Raw genomic sequence first — 21,070 nt, 5'->3', positions numbered from 1 at the left:
AGATCATGACCTTGAGCCCAAACCAAGAGTTGAGCTTAACTGACTGTACCACCCAGGCGCCCCTATTCACCCCAGATTTTCATCATCTATCCCAATCGACCACAGCAATAATAAAATTCTTTAATTCGCTTACAGGCACTTGTCATTGTGCATATCGGGGTGCATATGGCACTCTGGTTTTTCCTAAACTCTTCTGTGTTGCCTGCCTTTTTGGCTCCATGCTGCACCAGCTGGTTTTCACAGGCATGTGGAAAACATTTCACGAAGTCATAAACACAGTACAGCAATTTAGAATGACAAGAATTACTAATATTTGATCAGCAAAAGTACTCTAAATCCAGCAATAAATATGAACTCGCAAAATCTATTCCACTTTTTCCTGTCTTCAAGTAGTAACCCGTGACCTGGGAGTTCAGAACTATCCCCATTCCTCAGAAGTTAGTTCCAAACCGTGGAGGGTTTCATTGGGGGACAGGAAATGGCAGTACAGTCCTTGATTTAACCGCTCAGGGCATGACCCGGGAAGTGTTCAGATTCAGGAAACTTTGTCCCATGTCTGCATTTTACTCACAGAATAGGTATTTAGTGGATATTTGTTGACCGACTAGTTTAGCCAAAGTTCATCAATAAATAGTAAGTCAGCATCACAAACAACTGGAGGTCATGGGGAGTAAACATGGGTGTTAATCCTATTACTTGGCTGATACCAGTAAAGACTGACAAGCCCAAGAATGTACTTAGCTAAAGGGACCATGAAAGATCAATTCTTAGGAGTCGTCCTTACACAGATAGGGCAACAGACAAGAATGTGGACAGCTGGCCCAAGATGATCCCAGTTTGGAAGTAAAATAGAACTTACAGTATTTGGTTCAATTCTGGGCTAGGAGACACCAACCGCTGCTCATGCTTCCATGGAGACCATTTACCAAGGCTTGTGGTCATTCCATTTCCTTCCTTAAGAAGTGGCCCGTGGGCAACGGTGACCTGGGCGCTTTGTCTCTCTGTGCCCCTCCCGCAGGTGGAAGCAGGGCACCAGTGGTACCTGCAGGTGATCTACATCATCGGCCCCGACACCATCTCAGGGCCCCGGGTGCAGCGCTCTCTCACGGCGCCTCTGAGGCGTGACCGAAGGGACCTGGTGGACCCCAGCGGCCGTCTGACCCTCGACGACTCCCTCATCTACGACAACGAAGGGGACCAAGTCAAGAACGGCACCAACATGAAGTCCCTGCATCTCGACATGCAGGAGCCGGTGGCGGCTGCTTCTCTGTCCCCGACCGGGGCGTCCATCGGCAGTGCCCTTGCTGCCATCATGCTCCTCCTTCTGGTGCTTTCGGTGGCTTGCTTCCTCACCAGGAAGTGCCAGGAGCAGAGGAAGAAACCGCCCACGGAGGACTTTCTGGAGGAGTACCCTCTGAACACCAAGGTGGACGTGTCCCAGAGGAGCCCGGACAGGCTGGAGAAGAACCTGAGCAGACACTACTGCACGGTGCGGAACGTGCACAGCCAGGGTGCCGCGGAGGGCGCATCTGCGTTCAAGGGCGCGCAGCTGAAAAAGCTGAATCTGGAGGTCAGGGTTCACAACAACCTGCAGGACGGCACGGAGGTGTAGCCGAGGAGACAGATCCCGTGTGTATTTTCTTCTAAAATCATTTTTATAAAAACGGGGGTCAAATACTGGTATTTTTATAATCTTGCAGTTGAAAAAGGGAAGACTATCGCTTTGAGTGGCGGAAGGCACACATCACACGCATCAACTCACAACTGAGCTACCTCACGGGACAAAGAACCACCGAGACCCCAGAGTTCGGGAGCAGAGTTCCTCGGGGAGACCTCGTGCAGGGCGTGGGCGCTGCGGACGGTGCCTTCTGCACGGCTGGGCTTAGCGCCATCTCAGGACTGGCGGGGTAGACCTTTGCGCTGGCTGCTGGAGCTGGGGGGACTGGGACTGGGCTAGGTGCAGCGCAGGTCTCTGGGGCAGGGGGGGCCGGCCATCTGCTTCCTGTCCCGCCTCCAGCTTGCTTGTCCTGGGGCTTCCCCCGGGCCCCGAGCTGCAGTGTTTGGACTGCTGACACTGGTTTCGTTCAGAATCCTGCAAACCAGCACCACCTGTACATTCGCTAATTGTATCCTCCTGACCGCTTTGCACACTGTGGCCTCTAACTGTCCTTTGCACTTCCAGAGCCTTTCCGCCTGGGGGCTTCAAAGGGCCCTGGATGAGAGCCCTGTGCTGCAACTTTCAGGAGAAATCGCACAGCTCCCCGTGCCCAGACTTCTGGCACAGCGGACCCCCTTACAGAAGGGCAGACTGAAACCTGCAGAGAGGAGGGGCCTGACCAGCGCCTCGAACGTATGAGTGATGCACGGCCCCCTCGGCCCCGGGGGACGTCCTCATGCCCTGCTGGCTTACACTGCACCAAGGACGCGTCAGGACACCCTCCCTGACAGAGAAGGCTGCAAAACAAGATCCGTGCGCCTGGCCTGTCCATTCCGTGTGGCCACGGATGCCTCCGAGTCCCACCTCAGTGTCCCGCCACCCCAGGCTCTGCCCCGTCCTGGCGAACCCGCGTCCTTGGCTAGCTGCGAGTTCTGTAGTTTGTGAGGGTTTCGGAAACGCAAGGGATTCATTCAAATAAAGCAAATTAGGAGAAACCCCAGCTCAGAGTGAAATCTGAGTTAAGACACCAGCTGGGACTCACAACGGACCACGTCCCAGCGCTCGCGGCCGAGGAGGGCGCCAGTTCCCGGGGACTTCTCTTTAGAGGGGTCTTTTCTGGTAGCTCAGGCACTTACTGCTGGACCACATTAGCACGCGACAAGGCCATAAACACGCGGCTTCAAAACGATGTAGTGCGCGATAAGCTCCAGGATTTTGTGCGTGGTGAGCACACAGCGCGCCTTTGTGTTTCTCATTTTGGTTTTGGCCGACTGGCAAAGGCACAAGCATGTGCGTCGTGTTGTTTTGAAATGAAGGCACAATTTCATTCCTGGGGCGTGAAAGTCACACTCTCTCCCCGGCGCACGGCGCACCGTATCCACTGAGCAGACCACAGAGCAGCACGCCGCGTCTGGCTTGTATTAGCATGACCCCAGCTCTTTGAGAACATTCCACACCACAAACACTGGTGCTAGAAAGCCAGAAAGAACGAGCCACGAACGGTTTTCAGCATCTCTACCTGACGCCAAGCCCCTGAGAAAAGGACCTTGTGAGCCGTGCCTCTGGTTCCTGGGCGGTGCCTCGCACTCCAGAAGTATCCGCGGGTGAGCAAGTGAACGGTGTCATGGGCGAGTGGTGGGGGAATCCATTCAGGAAGGGAGGTGAGAGACGGTGGTGGCCAGATCGCATGGGCAGATAGCAAAAACAAAACAAAAAACCCAAAACTGTCTCTTCTGCTTGGCTTATGAATTAACCTCGTTGGAACAAAGAAGCACCATGTGACATAGGCATGGCTCCAGCAGGGTCTTGGGATGATGGAACAGAGAAGCCCTCAGGACGTATCAGCAGACGTTGAAACCGAATCAGCCTCCAGTGCAGGACAGTCTGACTCAGCATTCTGAGGTGAGTGAGGTCTTCAGGAGAGGCTAGAACAGGGTGAGCCCCGACTGGCCACGTGCTCCTGGACACCAGCTTGGGCAGTGTGGGGCAGAACTTGTGGACCGGCCTTGGGAGTATCCGGACTTGGTGTCTCACGGCTGGAGAGCTCATCAGCCTGGTGTGGAATCTCCTGCAGAACAATCTAGAAGGTTAACGCTAATCCTGCAAGGACACAAAACCTATCATTTGTGGAGCAACTTTCGCGTTGGCCTGTTATTTTTCAGTGTCTCCACTTGCCAGAACGCTTCCACACTGAACACTTCCTGCGCCATCACCTTTGCTACCATATCCTTGCTCATCCCTCCCCTCCCGCTGGGGAGGACATGTGCACGGAGGAGCGCAGACGTGTGCAGAGTGAAGCCACCACAGGGAGAGATGGAGACGGAGACCTCCAGGTGCTTTCGGCAGCCTCCAGTACCCGGTCGTGAGCGACAAGGACGATCTCCTGGGCGGACCATGAGCCCGAGAGCTGTCTGTGTGAAAGGAGAGCCTGGGACTGTCCCTGCCGCGCCTCCCGTCCTGCTTGTCCCCTGACTCCGTGTACTTGTCCGGACGCTAGGACTTTCTTCAGGGATGCGCACTTACTAAGTAGGGAGTGTTGAGACTGTGATGCTGAGATTTACTGCTTTGGTACAGTTTCTTGTTTTGTTTGTTTTCTGTTTCACAGTAGGAATCCGATAATCTGGTCACCGATGCAAGATTCTATTTCAGTCAAAGCCTTCCCTTCAGTTTTTCTAACTTGCTCACTGATGCCTCCTGTGCGTTTTTACTGATTTTCTGTACCATGCCGTTCTGGGAGGAGGAACAAGGAACGCTCAGGGGTTGCGATGTGCTCTCCCACACTGGCTGCGAGGGTTGAGAGGGAGATGGGTCTGCGCCTTGTTTCTGCCTCGCTGTCCTCTAGCGGTCCCCAGGCCTCCTGGAGGCCGCCCACAGACTCCGCGGCAGGGTGTGGAATTCGTGTCGGGACGTGCGTGCACAGTCTTAGGACATTCGGTGTCTGTGTCCTGTAGGTGTTCGTTGTTCTTGGTACGACACACGTGCTCAGACTGAGTGAAACATTTGTGGTGCTGTCAACCTGGTTTCTTGACTCAAATGATCTTTGTATTTCTAATACCGATTTGTGTGTTACTAATTTCTGGTTTCTCCAATAGCATATGCCACTATATAAATTTGTATTAATAAAGGACCGTCTGGCTGCATTTTTTTTGCTATGTTCTTTTTAGATCATTCATCTCATTCACATAAGACATCGCCTTTGAGGTGGCAAAATCATTCCAAAATTTGAGGCAAAGTTCTTTGGAAAAAACCTGCCGGAAGGGGTTGAATCTGAGACACACGTGGCCCGAGCTATGAGTCAGATGAAGAAGAAGCTACAGTCCCAGATCATCACGGCTCATCTTCTGCGGTCAGGTGAAACCCCGGTAGGAAGAGGAATAATTCAATCTCCGTACACCATACAATAGGATGATTATTTATGCTGTATTTATTACCATCAGACCCTCTGAGGATCCTTGATACAGTGTGAAAATGGCTGGTCCTTTGACGCGCTCACAAAAATTTGTGACACGTCCCTAACTCACCCTGGAGAGATGACCAAGGCTCAGACAAGTCGATTGGCGTGTGACGGGACAACGGCAGAGTGAGAAAGCAATTGAGCCCCCAAAGTCTCGGCATTCTGCGAGCCGAGGCATGTGTGCAGAGCTGCCTTATAGTAGAAAAGAAAAAATACTGTGAATGGCGGTGACCAGGAGAGCTCTGTTGGCCCCCCTTTTTTAAATTAATTTCTTTTCAGCGTGACAGAATTCATTGTTTATGCACCACACCCAGTGCTCCATGCCATGTGTGCCCTCCATAATACCCACCACCTGGCTCCCCCAACCCTCCCACCCCCCGCCCCTTCAAACCCTCAGGTTGTTTTTCAGAGTCCATAGTCTCTCATGGTTCACCTCCCCTTCCAATTTCCCTCAACTCCCTTCTCCTCTCCATCTCCCCTTGTCCTCCACGCTATTTGTTATGCTCCACAAATAAGTGAAACCATATGATAATTGACTCTCTCTGCTTGACTTATTTCACTCAGCATAATCTCCTCCAGTCCCGTCCATGTTGCTACAAAAGTTGGGTATTCATCCTTTCGGGTGGAGACATAATACTCCATAGTGTATATGGACCACATCTTCCTTATCCATTCGTCCGTTGAAGGGCATCTTGGTTCTTTCCACAGTTTGGTGACCGTGGCCATTGCTGCTATGAACATTGGGGTCCAGATGGCCCTTCTTTTCACGCCATCTGTATCTTTGGGGTAAATACCCAGTAGTGCAATTTGCAAACTCAGCAAGACTTGAGAAAGCACGTTTTCATAAAATCTGAGGAAAGGAGGCCACATTTCCTGGGATTTCCGAAGATACTACTGGGACTTCCTGGGATTTCCGTAGATACTACTGGGACTTGGTGTAAACTTCACTTCCTGCCGGTTTCCTGTGATTGTCCCTTGCCTAACAGCCGAGCTCTCAGTCCCAGAGCACATTTCTCTCCAGCCCCTAGAGAAGCTGTATCAGGAACCAAACTCCAAATCATTAAGGTTTAGGATTGGCTATGAAAATGCTTCCTGAGACCTGAAATTTCACAGGCATCAAATTTAGAAAACTTGGGGGTGAGGGGCAGAAAAAGAGTTCTCACTGAGATTTTGCAACTCCTCACCAACCACGGTTTGGAAGAAACATTGTGGGAACAGGAGAGGGAGATGATACTGAGAATATCTCACGAGGTTCAGCACCATAGAATTGTTGATGTTGTTGGTTAAAAGTAGTCCAGAATTAGTTGTTTTATGTGGCTCAGCCTAATATTAAAATGCCACGATTGTGTAATAGAGATTCTGGCCCCAAATGAGGCTGAGAGAATTCTAATTAGAGCCCTCGAGAATGGTGTCCTGCGTGTAGCCGGTAGCCCTGGCTGCTCCCCAGTAAAACATCGGGCACTTCCAGCAATTGTGAGCAATGACTCCCTTACCCATCCTGCCTCATGCCGTCCTCAGGACAGCCCTAGGAGAGAGTCGTACGTCATTGTCCCGGATAGTTTTCTTTGAAAGTTCCAGATGAAAACCAGGATTTCAAGTCTTGGTCACAAGACAGTCCCGGGCACAAACTGGTGTTTAAATATGGTCCAAAGCCCCTATAACTTGGATTTAATGCTTGTCATGAAAAATGTGGTCACTTGATCTATACAATAAGATAGACCCAAGCTGCAACTCTTTCTAAAACAAACAAACATAAAAGCTAATGGTTTTAGCTCTGGCTCACCTTGGTTTAAGGCCACCAAGTTCCAAGACGAGTTAGTTATGAAAGCTTATGAGAATCCCACTCTGGGAGAGTGTTCATAAATTGCTAAAAACCAGTTTCAAGATGTCTCCTTTACATCTCCCTCACTAGGAATGTGTCCAGAATGAACCAGTGCTCAGTACCAGCGACTCCCAAAAGTGTCTTTGCTGCTCCTTCTGTCTCCACACCAGTCCTCTGCCCCGATTGTGCTCTAGGAAACCAACTTTCCAGACATGATTCTCCAAGGCTCCCCTGCCCCTTGGCTTCTGGTTGAGATTGGCCAAATGGAGACACTAATGGGAAAGAAATTAAGCTGTGTCTATCCTTCCCCCCTACTCCCCACTGCCTTGCCCCATGTGTGGCTCTGGTTGATTCCCTCCAGAGCCACAGCCCCTCTTCCACAGTCCAGTTCTCAAAAAGTTGATAATAGCAACCCTCTCTTGCCAACAGGCGTGAAGTTAGTAATGATTTCATCCTGTTCCTGCCCATAGGACCTTCACCATCCGTGTGGATTCCTTTAACTTAACCTGCCTACACACTGTAAATAACCCTTTTCATTTTTTTTAAGATTTTATTTATTTATTTGAGAGAGAGAGAGCCGGTGAGAGAGACGGAGCATGAGCAGGGGGGAGGGGCAGAGGGAGAAGCCAGCTCTCCACTGAGCAGGGAGCCCAACGCAGGAAGTGATCCAGGACCCTGGGATCATGATCTGGGCCAAAGGCAGAGACTTAACAACTGAGCCACCTGGGTGCCCCAGGATTGCGTTTGTTTAATATAATGTTTAATAATGGCTGTGTTTGCTTGCAAAATTCCTAAAAATGTAGCAATTTGTTTTTGCATGTCAATCCAGCCTCAGCACACCACTGTAAGAGCAAACATTTAATACCTACGACCACTCGGTCAGCTAAATCTGCTTTTATTAGTTTTCGCCTCCCAGGCTAGCCTCGATTTTAAATATACCTCAATAACATTGATCTAAAATCTTATGCTTGACTCCCAAATGGTTCTATTTAGAGAGGGACAAGGTGATACAGGAAAAATTAGCTGCTTCTAAAACTATTAGGTAGTTCCGTGTATTCAGAACGGTGCAAATATCATCAAATAATCTTTTCTGGGTTCTTTTTCTGAATGACTACAAACCTGGTTTCTGAGATCTTAGTATTTATTATCATTCAACACTTCCTTCTGAGAAAACTCACACTTTGAGGGAAAAAATATTAGCTTTATAATCATGCCATAGACTGATTCTGGTCTAAAAGATGGTAACTGGGCAGTTGTTGCAAGGAGAACAATTCAAAAAATCGTTAGAGCGTGTTTTGTTTTAAAGTTACCATCTTGAAACCAAAGAGGTTAAACCCTGACCCCGAAACAGCGCAAATAAATGCCACAATACCATCACCTATTGCTCACTTCCTTCTGGATGTAAGCCCAGCCCGGTTAATTCCTGGTTGTGCGGAACACAACCTGTGCACATTCCCCAAGCCCTCTGAGCCTGTCTCTGTGTTTGCAAAATACGGCTAATCACACCGAATCGAAACTGGTTAGTAAGCGTGAAATAAGACCATGTCCACAAAGGCATTGCTCAATGTCTGGCATAAATAATAGCTTCTCGATGAATAACCACCTCCCGCCACTATGCTGGTCCCAGAATCTTCCAGGATGAGTTGATACTTTCTAGTGTGTCGCGGCAACCTCTGAGTGGGAGTCAGAGTTACAGGCAGAAGGAAAGGCAGAGCGCCGCCACATCTCTCTCGGAAGGAAGCTCTTCATCCCTTCAGATTTGTGACTCTGGCGGGCTCCCGGTGTCTGGCTCCTTAGGCAAGGCTCTTTCTCTGTTTATTCCAAATTCAGCTCCTCTTCCATTTAAGGAGGGTTGATCTCTTAAACCAGTGGTCCTCAAGCTCCAGGCTGCATCCAGATCACCTGGAGGGCGGATTAAAGCAGTAGGTCTGGGGTAGGTCTGAGGGATTTGACCTTCTAATGGGTCCCCATGTCCCAGCCCAAAGAAGCTCTGTTCAAGACCTTCCTGAGCCCCAGCAGCCCCTGTCGCCATTAAAGGCAGCGTGTATTATCTTGCTGAAAGACTAGAAAAAATGAGTTTACGTTGTTGTACATAAACCAAACCAAAAGTTTACAGGCATCTAAATGACAGTGGCTTCGTTCTAATCCTTTCCTTCAAGCTAATCTTTTCACTAAAACTTCGCTCAAGACAATAGCAATGATTGTACGGCAAACTTACGCTGTGATTGAGAGACACGGGGCACACTAAAAATGAAAAAGAAAGTAAGAATTCTTTCAAATGATAATGTTAAAATTATTCAGATTGCGTTGCCTGATTCCCTGACTGCCCCCAACTTTTAGTGTCCCTTTTCTTCTAAAGCCACAAGTTTTTTCCCCAGGTTTTAGCATTACAAATAACAAATTATAAAGCATCTTGAACTACTGACTTTAGCTTCCCAGGAGTGGGTCTTGACCTCAATTAGATTATAAATTCATTGATATCTGAACTATGTCACATTATTTCCTTTTAATCTTCCATAGTGTTATGCCTTATAGGTAGTTTGCAGTCGATAAATATTTACCAATGAATTTTAATTAAAATAAATCCACACATCTGTGTTGATCAAAAAGCAATAAATTAGTTGAGGAAAGTAAGGTGCAAAACTATAAAAATATACTGCTTTTGTGTGAGAAAGGGAAGAAATAAGAGCATGTGTTCATTTGGCTTGATTTTGCTTAAAGAAAACAATGAAAGAATATACAAGAAACGAAAGGAAGGGCTTACCTGAACGGGGCAGCAGTGAGCGGCAGGGATGAGGTTGGGGGGTGAGGAGGGGTGGGATGGTTAAGATCAAGACTTTGATGGATGTCTTTTAGAAGTAAAAAAAATTTTAACCATGTAACCATGTTAAAGTTTTATTAACTGAGGAAGTTCAACTATTCCTTTTCTCTCTTGAGTTTTCTTAACCAGATTTATTTAATTACTGTTTGGCTCTGATAGGAAGATCTAACTGCACTGCGTGGAGGGTGGTACCAAAGGGCACCCAGTGGAGGTCATGCCCAAAGGAGTGCTGAATCTGCTTCCTACTGCTGTTGTGACAGATTACCATAAATACTAGTGGCTTAAAATGACACAAGTTTATTATCTTAACTCTTCTAGAGATCAGAAGTCCACAATGGGTCTCACTAGGCTGAAATCACAGTAGTGGCAGGCTGCATCCCATCTAGAGTCTTCAAGTGAGAATCCATCTCCTTGTCTTACCCAACTCCTAGGGGCCCCCTGCATTCCTGGGGTCATCACTCCCTTCAATCTTCAGAGCCAGCAATGACCAGTTGAGCCTTTCTCACTCAGCCATCTCTCTGCTCAGCCTCTGTTCCCCTCTTCCCCAATAAGGACCCTTGGGACTACATTTGACCCGCCTAGATATTCCAGGATAATCTCTTTATATTAAGGTCAGATGATTAGCTTAATTCCATCTGCAACCATGGTTCCCCCCTGCCATGTAACATAACATATTGGAAGTTGCCAGGGGTTATTTTGGGCCATTCTTTTGCCTACTGTCCAGATCCATCAGAATTTGTACAGAATTTTGAACCACAGAAATCAGAAGACCCAAACCATCTGCCCCTCTCCTACTGTTGCGTGCCAACCAACAGCTTGCCCACGGGTCTCTCTTTTGTTGAATGATTTGCTTCCAGAAAAGGGAGGGACTCATAAAAGGCAGTTAATCTATATTTCTTTCCCTGTCAGCTGAGCTAACAAGGGGGCATGAATCATGGCAGTTTCTGTTGTTAGAGAATGTGACTGTAACTGTGGAGCTTTTGAACATAAAAGAAGGACGGTTTCACCTAGATTACCTGCTAGTCCTTTCCCCTCCCGCTCATTCTCACGGAAGCCCCGTGGGTCAACCTCTTGGCATCGTGTGTAAATTAATCACTGTCGTGATTAAGATGAGCTTCGGAGCAGGCTGACTGGGTGTGAAGCTTAAAGGCACTGGCCCAGGATCTTACTCACTGGACAGTTTATGCAGCTCTAAGAAATAGTACGTCCTGGGACCGACCTCCTTTGATTGAGGTGAAAGTGAAGGGAGGTGGTGTGTGCAACACATTCAGATCTGCGCCCGGCATATAGCTGGTACTTGAAGAAGTGAGCTATGTTGTCGATTATTTTGTTGTTTCAAAGACAAAATAATATTTGATAGTTTATTGCCTGAGCTCTTTTTCCTCAGAAGGTCTTATTTCCACGGCTAACCTTACCCTGAGATGTTGAGACCTTCGTGTCCAGACCTGAATATTGGATGTAGGAGCCTCTCCAGCTGCCCTTGTTCCACCTGACGACGTTTGGCCACGTCGGGGCTCCCAACGCCGCCTCCGCCGCTCTCTGTATACTGCTAGGAGGGGTTAGGTTACTGTTCACAACTGTCCCTGGCCCACCCACCCACCCCCGCAGTAGGACCAGCCATCCTGTTTGTCCCATGTGATGTTAGAAGTCATGGTGCAAGGGCCTGAGAAGTGCTCGTGTAGCTGCGCGTGCACGCTTGCACACGGACGATGCCGGAACGGCTTCCTCCAGGTGGCTGTTGCCCTTTTGGCCTGGGCTCAGAATGAACACATGAAGCAGCCCAGACATCCCGCTGCTCTGGGAGAACAAATGACTTCTTTTCACCCCCTGAATTTCAGGATGGTTTGTTAGCACTATGGTGGCAGGAGCTGACGCATTTGCCCAGCCTCTCAAAATGTTTCGCAGTATCGTCCCGTTTAAAAATTCTTTGAAGTTGCCTAATCTGCAACCTATTCATAACTTCCAGTAACCACCAGCTCCCTGCACCAAGCATTCAAGTGTTTCCTCTTTTTTCTTTCCTTACTTGATTTTCAAGTGATAATGTCATCAACCCACATGCCTCTGAACAAGAAACTATGTACAATAATGTTCCTTGCAGAATTATTCATAGTAGAAAAATACTGAAACAATGTAATGTCCATCATCAGAAGGATGCATAAACCATGACGTAGTCATAAAACGAAATACAATGCAGCCTTTAAAATGACCATAGCTGCTAGAGTAGCTAGCACTGAACAGAAAGAGCTGGTCAAAGGATATACATCACGACCTCATTTATTTAAAGTTTTAAGATCTGCAAAACAGTGTTATGTAATATTTATGGCTGTATAGATATTTGAAAACAAGTATAACAACATGCACAAAAATTATGACACTGAATTTATTGTTGAGTTATCTCTGGAAAAGAGGGAGGCAAATGGATCCAAAAGAGCACAAAAGAAACATCAATGGTATCCATTTGTCTTTTCAAATATCTTGAAAACATTCTAAATGAACACAACATAATGTTTAAGGTTTGATAAAGCTGGGTGACAAGTACGTGGGTAGTCAGTATTATTATAATATCATTTATTCTTGTTGGTATCTTTGAAAATATTTCACAATTAAAAATTTTATGTAGCAACTTTAAAAAAAAAAGATTTTAATTATTTGAGAGTGAGAGAGAGAGAGAGAACATGAGAAGGGGGAGGGTCAGAGGGAGAAGCAGACCTCCTGCTGAGGAGGGAGCCTGATGCAAGACTCCTGATCTCGGGACTTTTGGATCATGACCTGAACCAAACGCAGTTGCTTAACCAACTGAGCCACCCAGGCGCCTTATGTAGTAACTTTTAAAGAAGAGACTGTGGGAGTTGTTGTAAGCTGCTTGCTGTGGTCTGAATTTTGTGTCCCCCCAAAATGTGTCGAAATCCTACCCCCTAAAGCAATGGGATTCAGAGGTGGGGCCTTTGGGATGATTAGGTCAGAAGGGCAGAGCTGTCAAAAATGGGATGTGTGCCTCCTTAAAGAGGCCCCAGAGAGAGCTCTCTTGCCCTTGAGGCCACCTGAGGCACAGCAAGAAGACCACTAACTGTCTTGGGAGCAGGAAGGGCGCCCTCACAGGAAACCTGCTGGAGCCTTGATCTTGGACTTCCCAGCCTCTGGAACTGTGAGGAGTGAGTGTTTTGTTGTCTATAAGCACCCAGTGTATGGGAGCCTGTTACGGTAGCCTGAAGGGACTAAGACACGGCTCTTCTTGACTGTTCCCATGGCCGGTTGTTTCCAGAGCTCTTGGTTGTGGTCTAACTTGGACTCTTGGGCAAATCCTAGAACGGCCTTGACCCTAGAGCAGCACCTGCTTCTCTCTGGGAAGAAGTCGGGGTTCCATCCTGAACTCCATCTTTTGCTTTTGCCCTCAGCCGTCCTGCGCTTTCAACGGCTTCCACGAACGGGAAAGGCAAGACAAGGGACGGTGCAATGCCAGTTGGAACAGCCCAAACAGCCACAGTCGCCCCAATTCCACCTCTAACGGTCACTTTGGAAGTCCCAGTGGCAGAGACTCTAGAGTCTTCCCATGGGATTTTAATTTTCTCTTCTCTCTTCCGCTTCCTTGTTTATGGAACCTGCATCTCTATCTTTTTAGAGGATGACTGGGACCGTCGGGCAGTCTCCCGCAACACCTGCAGTCCTTCCTGCTGCTGCTCCATGATGCCCCCGACCTGAAGTCATTCAAGATCCAGCCCCGCCGGGGAGCGGGGGGGGGAGGTGGTACCTAAGGGCTGAGGCCAGTGCCGAGTCCCACTATGACACTTTTTCCTCCAGGGGCTTTGGACCCATCACTTTCTAATTTTGTTTCGTCTGCGCAAACTCTGAGGAAGCGAGCACTCCCGGAGCTGGAGATGAAGGAGGGGCGCAGTCGGGTCCTGGGTCCGCGGCCTCGCACCCGGGATCGCACCCGGGAAGCGGCGGTAGCTTCTCTGTTCTCCAGGCGTCCTTCCAGACGCAGCTGCTCCCGAGTCCCTCGGTCCGAGCCGGGCTTCGGTTTCCAGCCTCCCTCGTTTGGTCCGTTGTTCCGGTGCCTACACGCCCCTCCGCCGCATCATCTCCCCGAGTCCGCGGTTCGAGTCCCCACACCGGCCGGCCCGCAAGCTCAGCCGCGGAACCGCAGCACCGCCCGGGTTGACCGTCTGGTTCCGCCCCGTCGTCCCTGCGTGACTTCGCTGAGGTCACTTAACCCCGCGGTCGGGCTCGCTCCGGTGTGACCCGCGGCGCACCCCGCACCGGGACCCCCGGCCTCCAAGCGCCCGCTCGCCCTTGGTCGCCGTCACCAAGCACCCGCCGTGCGGGCAGCTGGTTCTGCTCACGGAGGAAGGGAGGGGAAAAGGCAAAGTTGGAAACAGTCTGGAGCCCTCGCTTAGCCGCCGGCGCTCCTGGCGGAGGAGCGGACCCCGAGCCGGAGGCCCCCAGCTCCCTCCCGGGTCACCGAGCACCGCAGCCTCGGGCCCCACCGCGGAGAAGCGGATCTGCGGGCGCCCGGGCCGGAGCTGACTCACTTCTGCGTCCGCCGGGAGGACGCGTCTAAGCAGTCCGAGAAGCCGGGGAGAGGTGGGGGCGGGCGGGGGTCTGAGGCTGTGCGGTTCCCACTCGTCCGCGGAGGCTGGTCTCGCAGCCCCGGGGAGGTTCCCCGGAGGCCGGTCTGGACACCCCGCAAGCCGCTGCCGCCCCGGCAGGGCCGCGGCCAGACCGCAGGAAGGGCGCGCTCGCGGGCACGTGCGGGGCGCGGGGCGAACGCAGCTCGTGCGGGGGCGGCGGCGGCGGCGGCAGCGGCAGGGACGCCCCGTGCTGCAGGCGGGGCAGGACGCACGGGCCAGGCCGGACCCCGCCGAGCCGCGGGCGCAGGAGGCGCTGCGGGGGGTCGGAACCGACCGCGAGCCCACAAGTGAGCGCGGACAGAGGGTTCGGGGTGAACGCGGCGGGGGGCGGGGGGCGCGGGGCGCCGCGGCGCGGGGTGCAGGGCGGGCGCGGGCGGCGGAGGGCGTGGCCCGCCTTTCCCGGGCGTCGGCGCGGGGCAGGTGCTGCGGGAGGCCGCGGGCGGGGCGGGAAGGGGCGCGGGCGGGGCGGGAAGGGAAGGGGCGGGCGGGCGCAGAGCAGCCGCGGGCGGGGCGGGGCGGGGCGGGGCGGGGCGGGAGGAAGGGGCGCGAGCTGGGAGGGCGCCGAGCAGCCGCGGGCGGCGCGCACTCCCGCTCTGGATCTCCCGCTCGCCGGGTCCCTTGGCCGCACCGCAGGTAAGACCCGCGTCCCCGCGACTAGCCCGCGGCTGCCGGCGGCTGGCAGCGGGGGGCTCCGGCCACTTCCCCGGGAGCGCGGCCCACGCCGCAGACCAGGCAGAGCCCGCGTCCCCACGTCAGAATGGGGGAAACTGAGGCCCAGAGGAGCAAAAGCGGTGCGCCTGGGGAGGGTCACCCGACCGCGATGACGGCGGCCGCAGACCCTCGCTTCTGGGGATCCCGCGGCCATCTCAGCCTCCCGCGCCCTAAGCGTCTTGGGGACAGAGAATGAGCCGGGGTCGGAGCTGCCCTTTGGGTCCCTGGCGAAGCGGGAGGGGCGGGCTCGAGCCCGGTGCCGAGAACTTGGAGTCCCGCCATCCTTGGGAGCCTTCGCTCCTTGTAACGTAGACCTTTTATTTCACTTGAAAATTTCTTAGGTGGTAGAAGAAAAGTGTATTTAGACATGGAGCGTTGGGAATCCGAGAAGTTTGCTTTTCCTTGAAAAGACTCACCTTTTCTTTGATTGCAACGCTCACCGCCCCTGCTCCCCTGCTCGTGATTCATCCCCCAGGCATTTGAGTCAGCAGGTGGGGAATCTGAGTCCTTCGTTGCAAATGACCTTATATAGGAAGCTGTGGTCTGTGCAGGGGCTCAGAGGCCCCGGTCGCTGAAGGCCCCTCTGGCTGCTGAGAAGGAGCTACAGTGCGGGACAGAAATCCTTCCCCAGGATCTACCTTCTGCACAGACAGCAAGACTGAGCCCTTGGGAAGAGCTACATTTACAACCTGTTGTATCAGCATCATAAAAAAATGTAACTCATTGAAACGTTGTTCTCCAAAGATGTCCCCATTGGCTCACGAAGGCAGAAAACTTCAGACTGAGGAGAAAGGGAGTTGTAACTTGAAACTCTTAAAGTTGAAAGATTCTGGAATCTTGTTCTGAGAGCTGTGGGGTCTGTGTGGAGCCATCTGCTGAGAAATAGGGATGGAGGGGAAAGTAAAGGAAATGATGTAGATCCCCAAATTCCTTTCTGAAAAGAATGTTTAAAGTTCTGTTGTCAGGTCATTTGGATTTCTTCTTAAAATTTAAATCAGTAATAATTGTTGGATCATTATACTGGATCAACATATATTGAATATCAGCTGTGACAATGTATGGGGAAGGCACTTGGGTAAGGCAGAGCATGGGAGTTAATGTCACACCTTTGGAGTGTGACTGTCCAGATTCAGTAGGGGGACCCTTATTGCTGTGTGCCTAGAACATTATTGTACCTTCTCTGTGCCCCAGCTTTTTAATATGTAAAGTGGAGATGTGCGGGTTTTTTTTTTTTTAAGACTTTATTTATTTGAGAGAGAAAGAGCACAAGTAGGGAGAGCAGCAGAGACTGAGAAGGAGAGGGAGAAGCAGTCTCCCTGCTGAAAAGAGAGCCTGATGGGGGGCTTGATCCCAGATCGCAGGACCCCAGTATCATGACCTGAGCCGTAGGCAAACGCTAAACCAGCTGAGCTCCCCAGATGCCCCTAAAGTGGAGATGTTCTTAATGACAACTAGCTCCCTTACTAGGTTATTGTGAGACTTATTTAAGTCATTCATTCAGTATTTTTTTAGTGCCTTTTATGCCCCAGTGAACTAAAATGACAAAAAGCGTTGTGAAATTAACCTTCTAGTGTTTTTATATGACCTGGTACATAGTAAGAACTCAGAATCGCAGCTGATATTATTATACATATGATCCCTGCCTTCCTCTTCCCTTTCTATAGATGAAGAAACCAAAGCTCAAGGAAATCGAGCTTTCAGAAGCAAAATGAGAACTAGTGACACCTTGTAGCCACCGTGTATCTAGAGGGATGTAATGTTAGATCTGGTAACTAGAAAGCCCACTGCCCTAGGCTACAGATTGCCTGAGAAAGTCAGGCTAAGTGCTTCCACGGACGTCTAGTGTAATTTCCTACTGAACTTTGTTCTGCGGCTATCACTGAATTTTTAGAATATTTTGTTCCCAGGATTGGTGGGAGCAACTTACATTTATAAATCGACCCTGGAGATACGCCAGCGTGTCTGAATAATGTCTACATAGGAAAAGTGCCTGGCTTCCCAATAGAGCTCCACCAAAGAATTGACCTTTTTACCTCTGGGCCCTGCCAGGAACTGGACTGCCTCCTCAAAGAGCCGGCATGTCTGTTTACAGCAGTCCGTAGGCTGGGAGCCTTGTAAAATGCAAATGGAGATATCACAGTCAAATACAAAGAATCCAACTGAAGCCAGCTAAAACTTGTTTCGGGATGGGTTCAGAGGAGACAATTTCTTTCTTTTTTTTTTTTTTTATCATTTTTTTAAATTTATTTTCAACATAACAGTATTCATTGTTTTTGCCACACCCAGTGCTCCATGCAATCCGTGCCCTCTCTAATACCCACCACCTGGTTCCCCCAACCTCCCACCCCCCACCTCTTCAAACCCTTCAGATTGTTTTTCAGAGTCCATAGTCTCTCATTGTTCACCTCCCCTTCCAATTTCCCCCAACTCCCTTCTCCTAACTCCCCATGTCCTCCATGCTATTTGTTATGCTCCACAAATAAGTGAAGCCATATGATAATTGACTCTCTCTGCTTGACTTACTTCACTCAGCATAATCTCTTCCAGTCCCGTCCATGTTGCTACAAAAGTTGGGTATTCATCCTTTCTGATGGAGGCATCATACTCCATAGTGTATGTGGACCACATCTTCCTTATCCATTCGTCCGTTGAAGGGCATCTTGGTTCTTTCCACAGTTTGGCGACCGTGGCCATTGCTGCTATAAACATCGGGGTACAGATGGCCCTTCTTTTCACTCCATCTGTATCTTTGGGGTAAATACCCAGTATTGCAATTGCAGGGTCATAGGGAACCTCTATTTTTAATTTCTTGAGGAATCTCCACACTGTTCTCCAAAGTGGCTGCACCAACTTGCATTCCCACCAACAGTGTAAGAGGGTTCCCCTTTCTCCACATCCCCTCCAACACATGTTGTTTCCTGTCTTGCTAATTTTGGCCATTCTAACTGTTTCTGTTGTTGTTCCCCAGGATGGTATCTCTTCTGGTTAAAAGAGAACTCAGTAATCAACATAGTTCTGTTAGACTTTTTTATTATTAAAGATTTTATTTATTTATTTGACAGAGATCACAAGTAGGCAGAGAGGCAGGCAGAGAGAGAGGGGAAGCAGGCTCCCTGCTGAGCAGAGAGCCCGATGTGGGGCTCGATCCCAGGACCCTGAGATCATGACCTGAGCTGAAGGCAGAGGCTTTAACCCACTGAGCCACCCAGGCATCCTTCTACTGGACTTTTAAATGAATGAAGAATTTGTTTTCCAGGAAACATATTTGTAAACCCTTTAAGTATGGAGATTTTTTTCCCTTGTTTTGACCCCTTCCCAGTCCCGCACAGTGTGTCCTTGTCCATAGTAGGTGCTCGTAAATGTTTGTGTAGCATATAGGGCACTTGATCCTGGAGACACGTCGCCTTACTGAGATGGTTTCTCTTTGAATGTTGACTTCTGTTTTTTTGGATTAAAGATTAGGGTTATTCTGAGATTATGGTATTCTGAATCCCACATTTATTCTGTTTAGTAATTATTTTCTTTAAATAGGTTCGTGTGATCTCAGGTCAAGCAAAGGTGGGATATCATGGCTTCTGTCTGGGTAAGTAACTCTAAAGCCTTCACAATACAGTAACTTATCTTAGTCAAATTAAAATGCCAAAAGTCAAAATATGAAAAACAAATCTTTGAAAGTTTATAAGGTTCATTGGAAAAAATAACATGCCAAAAAAGCAAAGGGATGTCTAAAAAGAATAAAATACAACCATGTATTGTAGAGGTACAAAGCTGAAATGATTTGCGGTGACACCAAAGTAGAGGTTGACAACAGAGTAAATTTAGTTTGGGAGTTGCTATATGATAAGGATAACATTTCATATCAGGAAAATGTTGGCTTATTCAACAAATAATGTTGGGAAAATTTCAAGCCATTTGGGAAAAAAGTAAATCTATATTCCCTCCCCCTTCTTACCTTGAAATGCATTTCAGATGGATAAAATACTGAAGTGAAAGAGACAAAATATGGGTGAATGTTAAAAATAATCGTGAAGTAGAAAAGGCATTTGCCACTATAATTCCAAACCAAAAGCCTAAAAGAAAAACATTGATCTACTTAACTGCATATAAACTTCCGATTTATAACAGCAAATAACACTGTTAGTAGAGTCAGAGGACAACCCACATGGGAAGAATATTTGGAGCACACCAGACAAAAAACACATTTTCTTAATGTAAAAATGACCTGAATAAATCAATAAAAAAAAACTTGATGGAAAAATTTGCCAGAGCGTGAACAGCACATGAAAAGAATTACAAATGTCCCACGGACATATGAAAAGATGCTATCACTCACTAGGAAAGAAAGAAATGTAAATAACACAGTGAGAAACCATTTCTACCAGAAAATTGGTAGGGGTGAAAAAAACCTATAACGAGACCAGTATTGCAAGTCCGTGGGCAAGACAGGTGCTCTCCTACTCTCATCGTGGCAGACTACTGGAAGGCACTTGGGTGACAATCGATGTTTAAATGCACACCAATTTTAGCCAGTTTTTCCACTTCTGGGCATTTATCTTACTGATGTTCTTGCATAAGGCTGAAAAAATACAGACCTAACGACACTCATTTGTATTAATGAAAATATGCAGACAGCATAAATGGCCACCATGGTGTATAAAATTATTAAATTACTCATTTGTAACCTACAGCCATTTTTTAAAGATCTATTTATTTATTTGTTTGTTTGAGGAGGAAGGCAGAGGGAGAGGGAGAGAGTGTCCCAAGCAGACTCTGTGCTGAGCATGAAGCCCAAAACCAGGCTCGAGCTCAGGACCCTGAGATCACAACCTGAGCCAAAACCAAAAGTCGGGTGCTCAACCGACTATGCCCTGCAGGCGCCCCTAACTTATAGTCATTTTGATGTGATCCTTAAAAAGTATGGGGAAAAAGGTGGTCAGTTCTCTATATACTGATAATAAGAAAATGTCCAAAGATGTTAATTAATGAAAAAATAAAGTTATAGAATAGTGTGGAAAGTGAGTGTGTTTATTTTTTAAATATTTTTAAGGATTTCTCTTTATTCCCTTGAGAGAGAGAGCACGAGCACACACGAGCTGGGGGAAGGGCAGAGCAGAGGGAGAAGCAGGCTCCCCGCTGAGCAGGGAGCCTGACTTGGGACTTGATCCCAGGATCCCAGGATCACGACCTGACCCCAAGTCAGGTGCTTAACAGACTGAGCCACCCAGGCACCCCATGGTTCTGTTTAAAAGAAAGTAAAAAGAAAAGAAAAAATATATGCATAAAGACTATGTTACGTGAAAACTCTCCGGAAAGGCAGACCTGTGAGCAAGGGCACATTTGCTTTTTAGTGCATCACCTTCTGTGCTCTAATTTTTTGGTTAGTGATGAACATACATTATATTTCTCAAGTGAGGGACAGAAAGGCTTGAAGAATAGCTTGTATGCAGATACACCAGCTCTGGGTATGGGTGGTGCTTATGGGAGGTTTGCTTGGCCCATGTTATCCCCTTACCACTGACCAGGAGGGCAGGCTGTCCTCTTTCCAGGTCTAAAATTCCCGCTGCTATTATGGATACTTGGTACAGTCAGAGGGAGGGGGGGGAAAGCATCTCTCCAAAATGCTGGTGTTGAAAGTCTCCCTCTAGTCCTTGTCCATTAGTAAATCGACATGGGGCTGGTTGGTCAGGCTCTCCACTTAGTTGGCCGGCTGATGCCTTCGAAGTCGTTACTCTTCCTCTGTGTCTAGTTTATGAAGTAAACTTTATGGTAGCTGTGCATGTTTAAGAAAAAAAATAACAGCGTATATAGGATTCAGTACTATCTGCAGTTTCCATGGGGGTGTTGGGAAGCGTCCGCGATGGATGCAGGTGGGGCTACCGTACAGACATACAACGGAGTATTATTCAACCTTAAAAGGGAAGAGAATTCTGGCACACGTTACAACGTGAATGAACCTTGAGAACGTTATGCTAAGTGA

The 21,070-nt window shown here is 48.8% G+C and overlaps 2 protein-coding genes across 2 annotated transcripts in view; both read left to right on the top strand.

The window, feature by feature from the left end:
* Nucleotides 1–4,744, top strand: part of LOC111149126 (Fraser extracellular matrix complex subunit 1) — a 405,997-nt gene extending 401,253 nt beyond the window's left edge. The window contains exon 75 of the mRNA XM_022506058.1: nucleotides 1,019–4,744. Within this exon, the coding sequence (XP_022361766.1) occupies nucleotides 1,019–1,612 (594 nt within the window). The 3' untranslated portion in view covers nucleotides 1,613–4,744. The remainder of the gene's footprint in view (nucleotides 1–1,018) is intronic.
* Nucleotides 4,745–14,975: 10,231 nt separating this feature from the next.
* Nucleotides 14,976–21,070, top strand: part of LOC111149051 (annexin A3) — a 49,552-nt gene continuing 43,457 nt past the window's right edge. The window contains exons 1-2 of the mRNA XM_022505952.1: nucleotides 14,976–15,015; nucleotides 18,625–18,676. Of these exons, the coding sequence (XP_022361660.1) occupies nucleotides 18,662–18,676 (15 nt within the window). The 5' untranslated portion in view covers nucleotides 14,976–15,015; nucleotides 18,625–18,661. The remainder of the gene's footprint in view (nucleotides 15,016–18,624; nucleotides 18,677–21,070) is intronic.

This window comes from Enhydra lutris, unplaced genomic scaffold, assembly GCF_002288905.1.
Source record: "Enhydra lutris kenyoni isolate GAN:26980312 unplaced genomic scaffold, ASM228890v2 scaffoldscaffold21, whole genome shotgun sequence".
Taxonomy (NCBI): Eukaryota; Metazoa; Chordata; class Mammalia; order Carnivora; family Mustelidae; genus Enhydra; species Enhydra lutris.
This window is presented reverse-complemented; position numbering and strand designations above follow the sequence as displayed.